The following is a 14,122-nucleotide window of genomic DNA, read 5'->3' as shown; positions in this document are numbered from 1 at the left end:
TAGCAACAAAGGAAAAAAAACCCTTGTTTCCATTTCCTGGAGTTCATTTCGATAAATATTATTTCATATGATTGGAATTTTTTTCCTTTTGAATTTGAGCAGAGGATTGAACTCAGAGTTTGGTGCATGCTATACAAGTTGCTCTTCTATTGAGCTTCATTGCAGTCCTCTTACAACTTGCTGTCAGGAAGGGGGATTTGGGGAGAAAAACAGAGAAAAGACAGAAGAGGTGATACCATTCAAAAAGAAATTACTCAAAAAATAAAAAAAAAACATTACTCATTACCTGACTTGTGTAACTCTTAATCCTTCTCCCCTCTACATCACCTTTACAATAAAAATAAATATAGGGGTATTATTGTTTTTGTTGTTTTTTTGTTACAGCATGCCTTTAGATGGAAGTTTCATTATTTTTAGGGATGGTCTCAGTATTCAAGTTGGAAGATGTGGTTTTGTTTTGTTTTTCACTGTTTCCTGAAAATACTGAATATGGTATCATGACTGGGAAAGCTTCCACAGTGTCTGATCTTCCTGTATTCTTCATAGAAATATACAACTTCCTTCTCCTTAGTTCATGTTGTAAACAGTCTTGAATTCAGAACTTTGTCACTGTGCTACTCTTTGCTACAAGTAGCAAAAACCTACATTTTCTTTCTAGAGTTAAAAGTCAAAATCAGGAGTCTGAAAGGAGATTCTCAGCAAACACCTTTGTCTAGGCATGTACAACTGTATTAGCAACAGTTACCTGATGTCCCGGAACCAGTTAGCATTAAAATGTTTAATCACAAGCTTAATAAGGTATGTGTACATGCATGTGCGTCTGCACAGGTTTGCTTATGTGAGCATTGTTACTCATCACTATGAATAATTAAAGCAGCTCCAGAAACAATACTTGCCACTAGAGACATTCCTGCTTTCTTCTCAGACTTGTATGGGACATGGAAAGCTACAGATCCACGATTCAAAAATATGATCTATCAGGATAACACCTGGATGGAAGCTTGTTCTAGTTATGTATAAATAAATATGTATTCATTCCAAGCCCCACCCCAGACTTGATAGTCAAAAGACTACTAGCATGGTTCATGTGCCATTTAAAATGAGAACTGGTCTCTAGAAGGTGCACTGTCATAATATAAATTTCAAGGCAGAACCTGTATGTGAGAAGCCAGTGAGTTTTATATTGATGATCCCAAACAGGAAGGTATACTTGGTTTCTATCCTTTTAACACCTTAATGTTAATTTTTTTCCTCTTTTTTTTTTTAAAGCCAGTGCAGGGTGTCCGAATAGCAAAACCTTAAGAGCAGCTCAGGTAGTCTCATACTTAAGATTGTTTACCACAGAGGGAAGAATAAGATAGGAAGCACAGAGGGAGAAGCACCTGGGGACTGAAATTGATGGAAGATAGGAGAAAACAAGTGGCCAAAATGGGGCAGAAAGCCTCTCAGGAGGACGAATGGTGGAAGGTCAAAGGCAGGACCACAAGTGTCAAGTGGTGTCACAGCTCTTCCCTTCCCTGGCGTCCCAGGGTTTCAGTAGCTAAGATCTTGCTTGTTTATGAAGCTTCCTGGCTTGGAGCTGGTTTGCTTTCAAATGGAAAATGGATCCGAATTCATTTTTCTCCCAGAAAAATAGCCTGGGCTTGAATCGGAGACATCTGGTCATCAACCTGTCCCACCATGGGCCGCGCCTGCTGGGCCTTGCTCGCGGCGCCCTGCCGGACGCCGCAGCTGGTGCCCTCTGCCGCCAAGGCGCCCAGCCTGCCTCGCGCGGGTGGTGCAGTCTGGGCTCGGTGATGACCGGTAGGTCAATGGCAATGCTCTAAATGGTAGCACAGCTGCGAATCTGGTTAACCCGTCTGCCCATCCATGCTCTGACCCCCCACCCCCACCCACCCACCCTGTGTCCCCATCACCACTCTCCCTGGCCGGGGCGCGGGGTGGGGGGGAAGGGGCCGCTGGCTGGAAGGCAGAGGCTCCACCCGGTCGAGATGCCCAGGCCAGCGCCTGCGGCACGGGGAGAGTGTGAGCCTCTGGGGTCCCTGCCAGACGCGGTCGCCTGACGCGCTCTTGGCTCTGCGAGGCGGAGCCCGCCCGGTGCTTGGGGAGCCCGGTGCTCGGCCAGCTCGCTGAGCAGAGCCCAGCCGGCGCTGCGCTCCTTCTCATTCCCGCGCCCTTCCGCGTCCGGGAAGAAAGCTGCGGGAGGGCAGGCTGGCGAGGCCGCGCCGCGGGAACCAGCTTGGGGCGGATAAAGCCTCTGGTGCTATTGGCTGGTTCCGGCCAACGGCTGGACTCTTCAGTGGAGAGCAGGTACTGAGAGATCTCCCTACACTCCAGACTTGCTTTGGGCCTCGTGCTATGTATTTGTGCCAACGTTTCTTTAAATTGGTTCTTTACTCCTCTTAAGATTACTGGCATGGATTCTTTCTCTCCTCTCCGAATTATATAAACATCACACACACACACACACACACACACACACACACACACACACACACACACACACACACACACACACACACACACACACACACACAGAGGCAACTAAGATCACTGCGCTGGGCTGACACCACTTCCTTTAGGTCTCTTCTAGCTAACCCATTTACCCGGCAACTGGGCCCTCTTTAGCTGGTGAGTCTTTTGAAAGGGTCGCCAAGCGAGTACCTCCCAGAGAAGAAAGCGCAGGGGAACTCAAGGATGCATGGCGTCTGCCCCCAGTTAGATGCTCTTCAAAAGATCCGCAACCAAGTTGGCTGATAAAATATTTAGTAAAGACCTGGTAAACATCACTGCAAATACATTAAGGCACTTCAGCCCTACAGCTTATGATTATTTCAAAACTTAAAAGAGGGAGAGAGATCATAGATTGTCACTGTATCTGTGTTCCACCAAGAAACCGAACCTTTGCCGAGGTGGGTGGATGGGTGGATGAGTTGCTGCTTTTCGCCCCCACTTCGCCCCTCATCCCCATCCCCACCAACGCTGTGGCTCTCCACTGCAGTGATTATTTATGTATGTAGTTTAAAAGATGGGGGAAGGGGTGTCAAGGACACGCAGGTCCTACTCACAAAGCATCACTCAGGTGTTGTGTGCTTCTGTATTAACTGGAAAAGACAGACTCTGGAACTTTTACAGGGCGAGAAGAGGCCACCGGCTCATGCTTTGTATACTTTGCACTTGAAATCGTTACATTCAACTGAATATTTGGCTCATTCAGATTTGAAAAGTCTCCTAGCATCATCGAATTCCCTCCTCCGCTCTAAAGTGGGGAAGGGTGGGGGTGGGGGTAGAAAATGTTTAGTAAATTGCACATCTTTGAATCTTCCTAAAGCAGTGGTCACAAAGCTTAAAGGTGACACAACAGAGCTCACGTAAACCAGCACACATTCCCCACCCCTCAAGCCAACAATAAAATCATCCCCTTCAATTTGCCACGATCGTCGCGACCAGGAGCCAGGTGATTATCCTAATTAATGTCTATCTAATTAAATTACTGTCAGCAGTTAACCAATGGCAGGAGCCGTTTCATCGGCTGCATAAGCAGCAAGATCAAAAGTGAGCCTTTTCTGATTGCTGCATAGTGTCAATTGGCCAATCTCTTCTCCCAGGGAAAAAAAAAAAGTAAATCAAACCTTTGAGAAGCATTTGCTGGTTGAAGTGCTTTCTGTCTAGTGAGGGGGTCTGTGGATTTCTAGTTTATGATAAATAGGACTTTAAAAACCAGGGACGGGAGGGTGAGTGTTCAGGTTCTAGAGCTATGCAGCTGGAGCATTGCCTTTCTCCTTCTATCATGCTCTCCAAGAAATTTCTCAATGTGAGCAGCAGCTACCCACATTCAGGCGGATCTGAGCTTGTCTTGCACGATCATCCCATTATCTCGACCACTGACAACCTGGAGAGAAGTTCACCTTTGAAAAAAATTACCAGGGGGATGACGAATCAGTCAGATACAGACAATTTTCCTGACTCCAAGGACTCACCAGGGGACGTCCAGAGAAGTAAACTCTCTCCTGTCTTGGACGGGGTCTCTGAGCTTCGTCACAGTTTCGATGGCTCTGCTGCAGATCGCTACCTCCTCTCTCAGTCCAGCCAGCCACAGTCTGCGGCCACTGCTCCCAGTGCCATGTTCCCGTACCCCGGCCAGCACGGACCGGCGCACCCCGCCTTCTCCATCGGCAGCCCCAGTCGCTACATGGCCCACCATCCGGTCATCACCAATGGAGCTTACAACAGCCTCCTGTCCAACTCCTCACCGCAGGGCTACCCCACGGCGGGATACCCCTACCCACAGCAATACGGCCACTCCTACCAAGGAGCCCCGTTCTACCAGTTCTCCTCTACCCAGCCCGGATTGGTGCCCGGCAAAGCACAGGTGTATCTGTGCAACAGGCCGCTTTGGCTGAAATTTCACCGGCACCAGACGGAGATGATCATCACCAAACAGGGAAGGTAATGCTTCCATTCTTGGCTGCAGCTGCTCCAGGCATGACCCGGGGCAAGCACACCCAGGTTGTGACCGCCGCCGCAGCAGCGATTTTTGGGGGGTCGGGAGCAGAATGGATGGCGCTCAGATGCGCCCTGGAGTTGGCTGGTTTTTGGATAGGGGAAGCGTGGAAGGGATTACCACCTCGGGGAGGTTAAGAGGGAGAGAGCTCTCCGGAGAAACGCTTTCCGAGAGCCAGTAAGTGGCGGGAGAAAGGGGAGAAAAGAGGAAGAGGAGCCGCGGCTTGCTGCCGAGCGAAGGGAGGGACGCTTCGACACCGGTCTTTTTTCGGACAGGTGGAGACGCAGGTCGCCTTAGAGCGCTTTCCACTGCGAGCTGAGGGGAACCTGCCGAGTGCCCACTACAGCTTGTTTGCTGTTCTCCCCGACTTTGGCCCCACTTCATTTGCCCTCTCCCACCGTCTCTTTTCTAGATTAGCAAACATTCGTTCATCTACTGTGAGAACAAGTTTTGCTTTGCTATCTGGCGCCCCGCTTCTTGCATTTTATCTTTAACATTTATTTTCTCCCCCCTCCCCACCCCTTGTTTTCTCTCCCCTCTTCATTTGAATAGGCGCATGTTTCCTTTTTTAAGTTTTAACATTTCTGGTCTCGATCCCACGGCTCATTACAATATTTTTGTGGATGTGATTTTGGCCGATCCCAATCACTGGAGGTTTCAAGGAGGCAAATGGGTTCCTTGCGGCAAAGCGGACACCAATGTGCAAGGCAAGTCCTTCCAATTAACACGTTTCCTTGACACTTATTTAGGTGAGAATGATTAATTAAAGCCTTTGTGGACTGGTTCGAGCGACTTTTAAAACGATCGGCCAATGACTCCTTAAAGGAGACGCGGGGGATAAGGGGACAGACAGACAGAGGCAGCAAGAAGGGGGAGGATTATGCAAAAGCTATTTTAATCATCCCCAGTTAATAGGAAGAAAGTACAGCCTCAAAAAGCCCCAGTTAATGGGCCTCACAATAGACTAAGGTGTGTGTGTGTGTGTGTGTGTGTGTGTGTGTGTGTGTGTGTGTGCTGTGTTGTGAGGAGTTGGGACTGGGCAGTGCCAGGGGGCATATGCAAAGAACGTATTTCTTTCTCTAGGAAATCGGGTCTATATGCATCCGGATTCTCCTAATACTGGGGCTCACTGGATGCGCCAAGAAATTTCTTTTGGAAAATTAAAACTTACGAACAACAAAGGAGCTTCAAACAACAATGGGCAGGTCAGTGGTTCCAAGCGCTTGTCTCTCTGTTTCCGTCTCCCCCACCCCACACACAGTTCAAAGCAGCACGCAAAAACTGGGCAGTTTCTTTGCTTCATTAGAGACTTTTAAAATGCGATTTCCAACCTCTCAAATTCTACTAGGTTTATGAGGTTGCTCTCCTCGGCCCCCAGCCTGGCTTAATACCAGAACTGAACCTTCCCAAGGACAAATAGTGACTGGTCCGTGGAAGGAAATCCACCAGAGCTGCAGGTGGAGTGAGATCTTTGTTCCTCTTTAAAGGAGGAAGCGGAGGGCCCGAGGCTTCGCAGCAGCCGGCCGCTTTTCCTCCGGTGGCCGGAGCACCCTGGCTCGGAGAGGTGCGAGGACCATCAGTCTGTCCTAGACAGCTGGTCACCAGTGACGCCAGTCCCCAAAACAGTTACCTGGGGCGACAGGCTCCACTTTAGCTCACCCGGTCCTGGGCGAGCGGTCGGACGTAAACAGCCCGACGCTCTCCTTTCTCTTCGCTGGACAGATGGTGGTTTTACAATCCCTGCACAAGTACCAGCCCCGCCTGCATGTGGTGGAAGTGAACGAAGATGGTACGGAGGACACCAGCCAGCCGGGCCGCGTGCAGACATTCACTTTCCCCGAGACTCAGTTCATCGCTGTCACCGCCTACCAGAACACCGATGTAAGCAGGCCTAGGGGATGGGCGAGCTGCGGGGCCAGAGCGCCCGCGTCCCGCACCCTCCGTTTCCCCGGGCTCTCTTGGGCTTCATACTAGCCCAGCTAACAGCAGCAACAGCTGGCTCTGCTGAGCTTAGGTTAGGGGCTAATGCTGCCGATTTGTCACTTGGACCACCTGTGAGTTGGCCAGGATTTCTGGGGCCTCTTCTTTTGAGAGTTTTAATTTGGTCCTCCAACTAGCACCGATAGTCTGACCTCCCTTCCTCCCTTCCTTCCTTTTTTCTTTCTCTTTCCCCTCTTTCCTTTAGGAAACGAGAAGACTCCCCCTGCCCCACTCCCACCCTCCTGCCCCGGCTTAGTTTTACTTTTGGCCTGCTTTGGCATCTAAATTATTTTTTTAAAAAATCTAAGAAATTATGGTTGAAATGGCAAGCAACACTGTTGAGGGGCCTCAAAATACACATTTATATATGTGAAAACTATATTAAATCAAACTACTGGGATCTGGGAGGGGTTGGGGAGGGGAGTCTATCACTTGAGCTTGTTTGGTATTTGCATGTTCACCAAAACATGATTTTAATAGCTGATTGGACTTTCTAGAAGTGAGTGATAAGTTTCTTGTGTTTCTGTGTTCTTAAAAATATCAGAAACGAAAACACGTTATTTTAGATCAAACCTTATTTTATGATGCAATTTGTTGACTTCTCAAGTTGTAAATCAGACTTGGCCAACTTCTTAAAATATGGTGAAACATTTCATAATGGAAATATTTAACAATAAACTCAAGTTCTTGAACAATTTTTGTCTAAGTAAGTGCATTGTGTGTAACAAGCATTTTAAAATGAGACTTAATTTTAAAATGTTTGTTTAAGGAGAGTTAATTAAAAGCAATACTTTAGTTTTAGGGTGTCATTAATTTAAACATGTTTCTCAGAACTTTCATGATACTTTCTTGTTTTTTCCTTTCCATCTGTTCTCTGAATATTTTATTAGGGAAACCCGACAGAACTACAAGCCTTAAGCCCCAGTAAAACGTGGTAGACTATATATTCTCAAAAATAAAAAATAAAAAGAACTTTCCTGTGTAAAATTGAAATCACAACCATCCTTTTTTTGATTCTTCAGATTACACAACTGAAAATAGACCACAACCCTTTTGCAAAGGGATTCCGAGATAATTATGACACGTAAGTAATTTTGCATATTCCTTCTTGAATAATTGTTGAGTTGGCCTTTAACTCAAGGGTGGACTGTTGTATTCAAGACTTTTGGAAGTTAAAATATGTGAGGATAGAATGGTTTGAAATGTATCCTTTCTTGCTTTTTTTTTTCTTTTTGGTCCCCCACCCCCACCTTATGGCTTGGTATTTGTGTGGTTTGGGTCAAAGGTTTCCTCCACCTCTTTTCGGTTTTTCTGTGAATTCCCAAGTTGTTGGCAGGCCTCTGGGGCTGGCTGGCTGGCTGGGGAGCTGCCCTGGGTGCGGGTGTTGTATGTAATGCTGCAGATGCTCAGCTCAGATTGTCTGTGTCTGAAACGGGCAATTCTGCCTGCAAGTGCATGTGGCTCTGGCAGTTGTTACAGTCTCCTTGGCATATGTGACATTTATTTACCCATTTCCAAGTTTTGTGTATTAGCATTTCCTGTGCAAGTTTACTATGGACTGAATTTTTAAATGTGCATGTACCACAGGCAAGTTCATGAGCAGAACTGTTCTTAAAGTCATTTTAGGCTCTTGGAAGGACTAAGATGCTATTGCTGTGTATTATTTATAAGGTTTGAAAGGAAAAAATATACCTTCTCATGTCTATGTTTTAATTAAATATGTTGGTTCCCTTTCCTCAGGCCTCTATTATCCATCTTTATCTTTTTTTTTTTTTTTTTTTTAGCCCAAGGCTGTTCTCTGGGGCAGCAGTAGGTGTAAAATAAATGCTTTTGGTTCTGGGATTGGATTCTCACTCATGGCAGGTTATATGGTTATACGTACATAGTGCCTAAAAGTTCAGATAGTAGTATGTAGAAAAATCTCAATTGGTAATGTGGGAGTTCTCCCATTTTTCTGACTATAAAAGAGAAAGGTATATACATTTCAATTTCATGGCTTGTATCAAGTGCTTGGGATAGAACTAAAAAGTTGAAGCTGTTTTGGGGTAGGACTAGATTAAATGTGTTGGAAAAGACATAGGTGGCTGCCTCTATTTGATCTCCAAGCAGATACCCACCCCCTCTCTTGATATTGTAGAAGAAACTGATTTTGTGTGCAATCTATTTGTCTCCCAAAAGTACTTCAAAGGAAGCAATTCTCATCAATATGATCCTCTAGTTCTCATAACCTAAAAAGGGGGCCCAACTCTGTTGAAAGAATATGGCCCAAGGGAACAGAGATATTGGAGGGGAGTCCTATAGATTTTGAGCTTTTGATTCTGTTACAAACATCTGTTCAAAAGCATTTTATTTTGCACAAATCAGCTCAGTAATCCCAAGTGGCTTGGGACTTGGATGGGCATCTAAACTGTATCTTTTGCAAACTGCTTTTTAAAAAATCATTTTAAAAACACATTGTGGTGGTAAACAGAGGAGATTATTTGTACCTTGCTAGTCATGTTCCCTTACTGCCTTCTTTCACTTCTCTTATTTGCAATTGGAATTAGATTTCAGGAGGGAAATTTTGTACAGTAGACATAATGCACCTGAGCAGTCACAACAATTCTCACCTGCCCCACCTCCCCTCCATGGCTGCTTCTGTTGGAAAAGCCACTTCCCTTTCTAAGTCACAATGCATGTTTTCATAAAAATCTTCTTTACCTATTAAAAGGGTACCTTAGGTTTTTAGGGGCTACTGAAGGGTGACACTCCCTTTCCCTCTTCATGCTAGTGAGATGGGCAAGAATGGATCTGGGTGAAATAGGGAGGAGTTCAGGGGGTACTAAGAAGTGTCTTGGCCATTTTCTTCCCCAAAGGAATAAGGCCTAATAACACAGGCTCTCCTTCAAACAATCTGTTGACTCAAGATTGAAACATGTATGTGTGTGAGCAAAATGAAAAGGGAGGCATGTGTGTATAGGAATGAGGAAGTCCTCATAATCTTCATCCAGCCCATGGCTCCTTCTCAATTCTATGGGACCTTCTAGGCCCAGGCTCTAAAATTAATCTTTACTTAAGGAAATTCAGTTATTGGGCAACTTATTTAACTTCCCTTTGCTCAGTTTCCTCATAAATAAAGTGGGATGATAGGAATACTTATGTGAGTTAAACAAGTCTGTGTGTGCCATCTGTAAATAAGTTCTTGTCTGTACAGTCCTAGAGACACATTTAAGCTGTGTAAAGGCTAGTTGTTATTAGTGGTAGGTTGTTATTAGTGGTGATTTATGTACTTTAAGAGTTTATCTCAAGTTTTTTTTTTGCCAATAATGTATCAAAAACTGGATAGAGAAGATTAGGGAAAGAACATGTTTTTTTAAAAAGAATTCAACTGATGTGTATTGTTTCATAGTAGTTCTTGTTTGTGTTGGTAGAGGTAAGGATTAAAGGCGCATGTAAGAGGGAAACAATAGACAAAAAGTACCTTGGAGATTTCCAGCAGAAATTCTCAGGATTCAGAAGGCCATTGAAGGCCAGTCTTTGATTACTGTCTGAATTTGTGCGAACCCCCTCCCCAACTGCTCATGTATTCCCTAGGGATTTGCATCTAAACTATCTAGATAGAGGTGGTGAGGAATCACCTTAACAAACAATCAAATGGACGCATGAAGTCTTAAAAGGGTGAAGAGATTGGGTACTTTTCTTGAGAAATTTCGCTCAGAATTTCACCTCAGAGGAGAGGCCCACTGGGCAAATGCACCTTGGTCGCTGGGTAATCCTGTGTATACATTCGCTGGAGAAGCAGGATGAGAGGCCCTTGCGGTGGTCCTATCTCATTGTGCCCAGTACATTTATGGCGAGCCCCAGGGCAGAGGGAAGACTACAGCTTCGAGACCTGTTCAGGTTGCTGCATAGACAAGTTGGTGTGAACTCCTGGATTTAGGCTGGGGATGGGGGATGACCTTTGCTGGTATATCTCCTGTAGGGCAAGTGCAAGTTCCCAGATGCTAGGTGGGAGGGTGGAAAATGCAGGTGGCTCTCCCTTCTGCACCCTAAGGGGCCTCCGCGCCACCCCTCGGTTCTCTCTTTCTCCCTTCCCCACAGGATCTACACGGGCTGCGACATGGACCGTCTGACCCCTTCGCCTAACGACTCTCCGCGCTCGCAGATTGTCCCTGGCGCCCGCTACGCCATGGCTGGCTCTTTCCTGCAGGACCAGTTCGTGAGCAACTACGCCAAGGCCCGCTTCCACCCGGGTGCAGGCGCGGGCCCCGGGCCGGGGACGGACCGCAGCGTCCCGCACACCAACGGGCTGCTGTCCCCGCAGCAGGCCGAGGACCCCGGCGCGCCGTCGCCGCAGCGCTGGTTTGTGACACCCGCCAACAACCGGCTGGACTTCGCGGCCTCGGCCTACGACACCGCCACGGACTTCGCGGGCAATGCGGCCACGCTGCTGTCGTACGCGGCGGCGGGTGTGAAGGCGCTGCCGCTGCAGGCCGCCGGCTGCACGGGCCGCCCGCTCGGGTACTACGCCGACCCGTCGGGCTGGGGCGCGCGCAGCCCCCCGCAGTACTGCGGCGCCAAGTCGGGCTCCGTGCTGCCCTGCTGGCCCAACAGCGCCGCGGCCGCCGCGCGCATGGCCGGCGCCAACCCCTACCTGGGCGAGGAGGCCGAGGGCCTGGCCGCCGAGCGCTCGCCGCTGCCGCCCGGCGCCGCCGAGGACGCCAAGCCTAAGGACCTGTCCGACTCCAGCTGGATCGAGACGCCCTCCTCCATCAAGTCCATCGACTCGAGCGACTCGGGGATTTACGAGCAGGCCAAGCGGAGGCGGATCTCGCCGGCAGACACGCCAGTGTCGGAGAGCTCGTCCCCACTCAAGAGCGAGGTGCTGGCCCAGCGGGACTGTGAGAAGAACTGCGCCAAGGACATTGGCGGCTACTATGGCTTCTACTCGCACAGCTAGGCCGCCCCTGCCCGTCCGCCCGCCCGCCCGCCCGCTTGGGCCGCGCGCCCCGCCGAGCCCCCAGCCAGGCCCCCCACCGCTCTCCCCTCGCTCCTCTTCCCCAGGCCCCACGTTGCGAACCCTCTCATTTTCTTTGCCCCTGGATGACCGTCTGCAGCGAATATGAGCAGGTCTCACACTATGATTTTAACCTTTTCCCCTTTCTATTATTATTATTATTATTATTATTATTATTATTATTATTATTATTATTATTATTATTATTGACACAGTTAACTCTGCCATTAGCTCAGCTGACCTTCAACTTTGCTGTAAACCTTTTGGTTTCCCAACTTAGTTTTCTTCTGTGAAGTTATCCTCCTAACAGTCCTCTTTCCCCTCTCCTTTTCTCCCTCTTTCTCTTTCTTGGACTAAAACTCTTCATCTTTAGGAGACCTGGGCAGTCCTCTCGGGCAGCAGCGATTCCGACCCGTCCTTCCGTGTCTTGGCCTCCCCATTAACCATAGGAGTTGACTCTAGAATCTGGACCCACCCAGCGCGTCCTTTCTTATCCCCGAGTGGATGGATGGATGGATGGTAGGGATGTGAATAATTTTAGTGGAACAAAGCCTGTGAAATGATTGTATATAGTGTTAATTTATTGTAACGAATGGCTAGTTTTTATTCTCATTGTCAAGGCACAAAACCAGTTCATGCTTAACTTTTTTAGTCCTTTCCTTCCCTTTCGTTGCGTTTCTTTCTCTTCTCATTCTTTCCTTTTCTGTCCCCTCTCTCTTCATTTTCTTGTGAGATATTAAAAATATTTGAAGAAGCTCTGGAAACATGAAATACTCCATAGTGATGGCTTTCTCACTTCTCCTCAACGCGTTGCATGAAATACGTGCCCTAATGCACACACATAGCTAAGGAGAAACTTACCCAAACACCTGTGAAAGATAGGTGTCTGTCCATAGGCAAGTCGACTTAAGTGGCATGATGCCTGCAAAGCAAAGTTAACTGGAGTTGTATGTTTTCCTCCCTTCCTTCTAAATAGAATAGCTCGACATCAGCAATATTATTTTGCCTTATTTGTTTTTCCCCAAAGTGCCAAATCCATTACTGGTCTGTGCAGGTGCCAAATATGCTGACAAACTGTTTCTGAATATCTTTTCAGTACCCCTTCCACCTTTATATGCTGTAAATCTTTGTAATGAATACTCTACTAATGATATAGATGACTGAATTGTTGGTAACTATAGTGTAGTCTAGTGAAGATGAATTGTGTGAGTTGTATATTTTACTGCATTTTAGTTTTGAAAACAATCCCCCCTTGCCACTTAGAAACAGCTACAATTTGACTTCCTTGGGAAAATACTAGCATTAATGCAAGTTAAGACTGATTTTTCCCCCCTCTAAGTCTTGTTACATTTGATAAGGCACATTAATCCCCCTGGAAATAGATTAGTAGGATTTCTAATGTTGTGTAGCAAACCTATACTTTTTGTACTTTAAAACTAATGTGAAATATGCATCATACACAATATTTCAATCTAGATTCCAGTCCACGGGGGGGATATTTCCTAATAGGAATTCAGGGTCTAAACGTGTGTATATTTTGGCTCTTCTGTAAATCAAATGTTGTGATTTTTATATTTGTTTCGTTTTGTCTGTGAACTGAATAATTTATACAAGTACACACTCCATTGAGAAACGTTTTGTTTTTTTGCTTGTTTGTATTGTCTGTGTATAACAAGTAAAATAAACCTGGTAAAAATGCTAACTATGGTGTTTGAAAGCAGTTTGCAGTTTGAAAATAATTAAGATATTATAGCTTGATTACTATTAAGGATTAAGAAAGACTAGGCACTCCATCCCCAATATAATATGGGCAGTCTGTTTAATGAGAACTACTTCCTATGTCCCCCTTAATTTTGTTTGATAGCACCATTAGGAGCTACCTTTTCTCATTTATTCACACTTGTTTAGCTCCCTATGAGTCGAGTTTCTCTTTACTGGTGCTCATCCCCGCCCCCCCCCCCAAGTAAACACATGCTCTTTCTTCATGTCTGATTCTCTCTGAAGTTGGAAATGTGAATGGGAAAACGAGGGTTTTGAACAATTAGGAATGTGTTTAGATTTCACAAAATAAGGTTGGAGGTGTTGGCTGAGAGTAAAGTGCATTTAAAAGCTTGTCAAGATAGGCTGTTGACCACACGTTTTTGACAATTCTGGTCTTCCTGGGAGGCCTTGGGGGTGAATGGCAAATCTGTAAGCGCATGTACAGAATGGCCTGCATTTCTTCAGTGGATGGTTTCAGAGCATGTGTAGGGGTAGAGTGGAGAAGGACCCTGAGAAGAAACTCATGGTGGGGTGTTTTTAAGCATTGAGTTTAAAGCTTGCTTCGAGGACTGTCTGGGGGCTATTATGATCCCTTCTGTAGCGGAATCCCTGTGCCAGTCCCACCCAGGCCATATCCCCATCCTTTAAGAACAAATCTAGAAATGAGAGCTGCCTGTGTGCGAGGGTGAAGGGGGCGCTTTGTCTTAGTGAACAGTCCATAGAGCTTTGCTTTTACCTCTCCTGTAGGAGCGGGTTCTGTACTTCTGTCTCTGGGAAAAAGGGGCAGAAAACAGTTTAATCTTCTTGAGTTAGTTTGGGTTAGCCTCAGGTTCGGAATTACCACCGCTTAGAGATGGTCCTGGGTCCCCTCTGCTGTTTGA

At 46.6% G+C, this 14,122-nt stretch overlaps 2 protein-coding genes across 2 annotated transcripts in view; both read left to right on the top strand.

Moving 5' to 3' along the window:
• Positions 1-2,270: 2,270 nt before the first annotated feature.
• On the top strand, positions 2,271-13,800 carry Tbr1 (T-box brain transcription factor 1). The gene is made up of 6 exons (XM_070022054.1): positions 2,271-4,449; positions 5,057-5,211; positions 5,588-5,709; positions 6,227-6,385; positions 7,507-7,568; positions 10,565-13,800. The coding sequence occupies exons 1-6, from the start codon at positions 3,758-3,760 to the stop codon at positions 11,421-11,423; spliced, it is 2,049 nt and encodes a 682-aa protein (XP_069878155.1). The 5' UTR covers positions 2,271-3,757; the 3' UTR covers positions 11,424-13,800.
• Positions 6,373-14,122, top strand: part of Slc4a10 (solute carrier family 4 member 10) — a 446,328-nt gene continuing 438,578 nt past the window's right edge. The window contains exons 1-2 of the mRNA XM_070021992.1: positions 6,373-6,385; positions 7,507-7,568. Coding sequence (XP_069878093.1) covers positions 7,562-7,568 — 7 coding nt within the window. The 5' untranslated portion in view covers positions 6,373-6,385; positions 7,507-7,561. The remainder of the gene's footprint in view (positions 6,386-7,506; positions 7,569-14,122) is intronic.

The sequence above is a fragment of the Dipodomys merriami genome, unplaced genomic scaffold (assembly GCF_024711535.1).
Source record: "Dipodomys merriami isolate MVZ:Mamm:240054 unplaced genomic scaffold, mDipMer1.0.p SCAF_1, whole genome shotgun sequence".
NCBI lineage: Eukaryota > Metazoa > Chordata > Mammalia > Rodentia > Heteromyidae > Dipodomys > Dipodomys merriami.
Note: the sequence above shows the minus strand (reverse complement) of the source record. Positions and strands in the feature narration are given on the sequence as shown.

Excerpts from the sequence above, each read along its gene's own strand:
- Tbr1 (XM_070022054.1), top strand. The coding sequence starts at position 3,758 with ATGCAGCTGGAGCATTGCCTTTCTCCTTCTATCATGCTCTCCAAGAAA. Across the intron at positions 5,710-6,226 it reads CTTCAAACAACAATGGGCAG|ATGGTGGTTTTACAATCCCT; the intron begins GTCAGTGGTTCC and ends TTCGCTGGACAG. Across the intron at positions 6,386-7,506 it reads CCGCCTACCAGAACACCGAT|ATTACACAACTGAAAATAGA; the intron begins GTAAGCAGGCCT and ends TTGATTCTTCAG.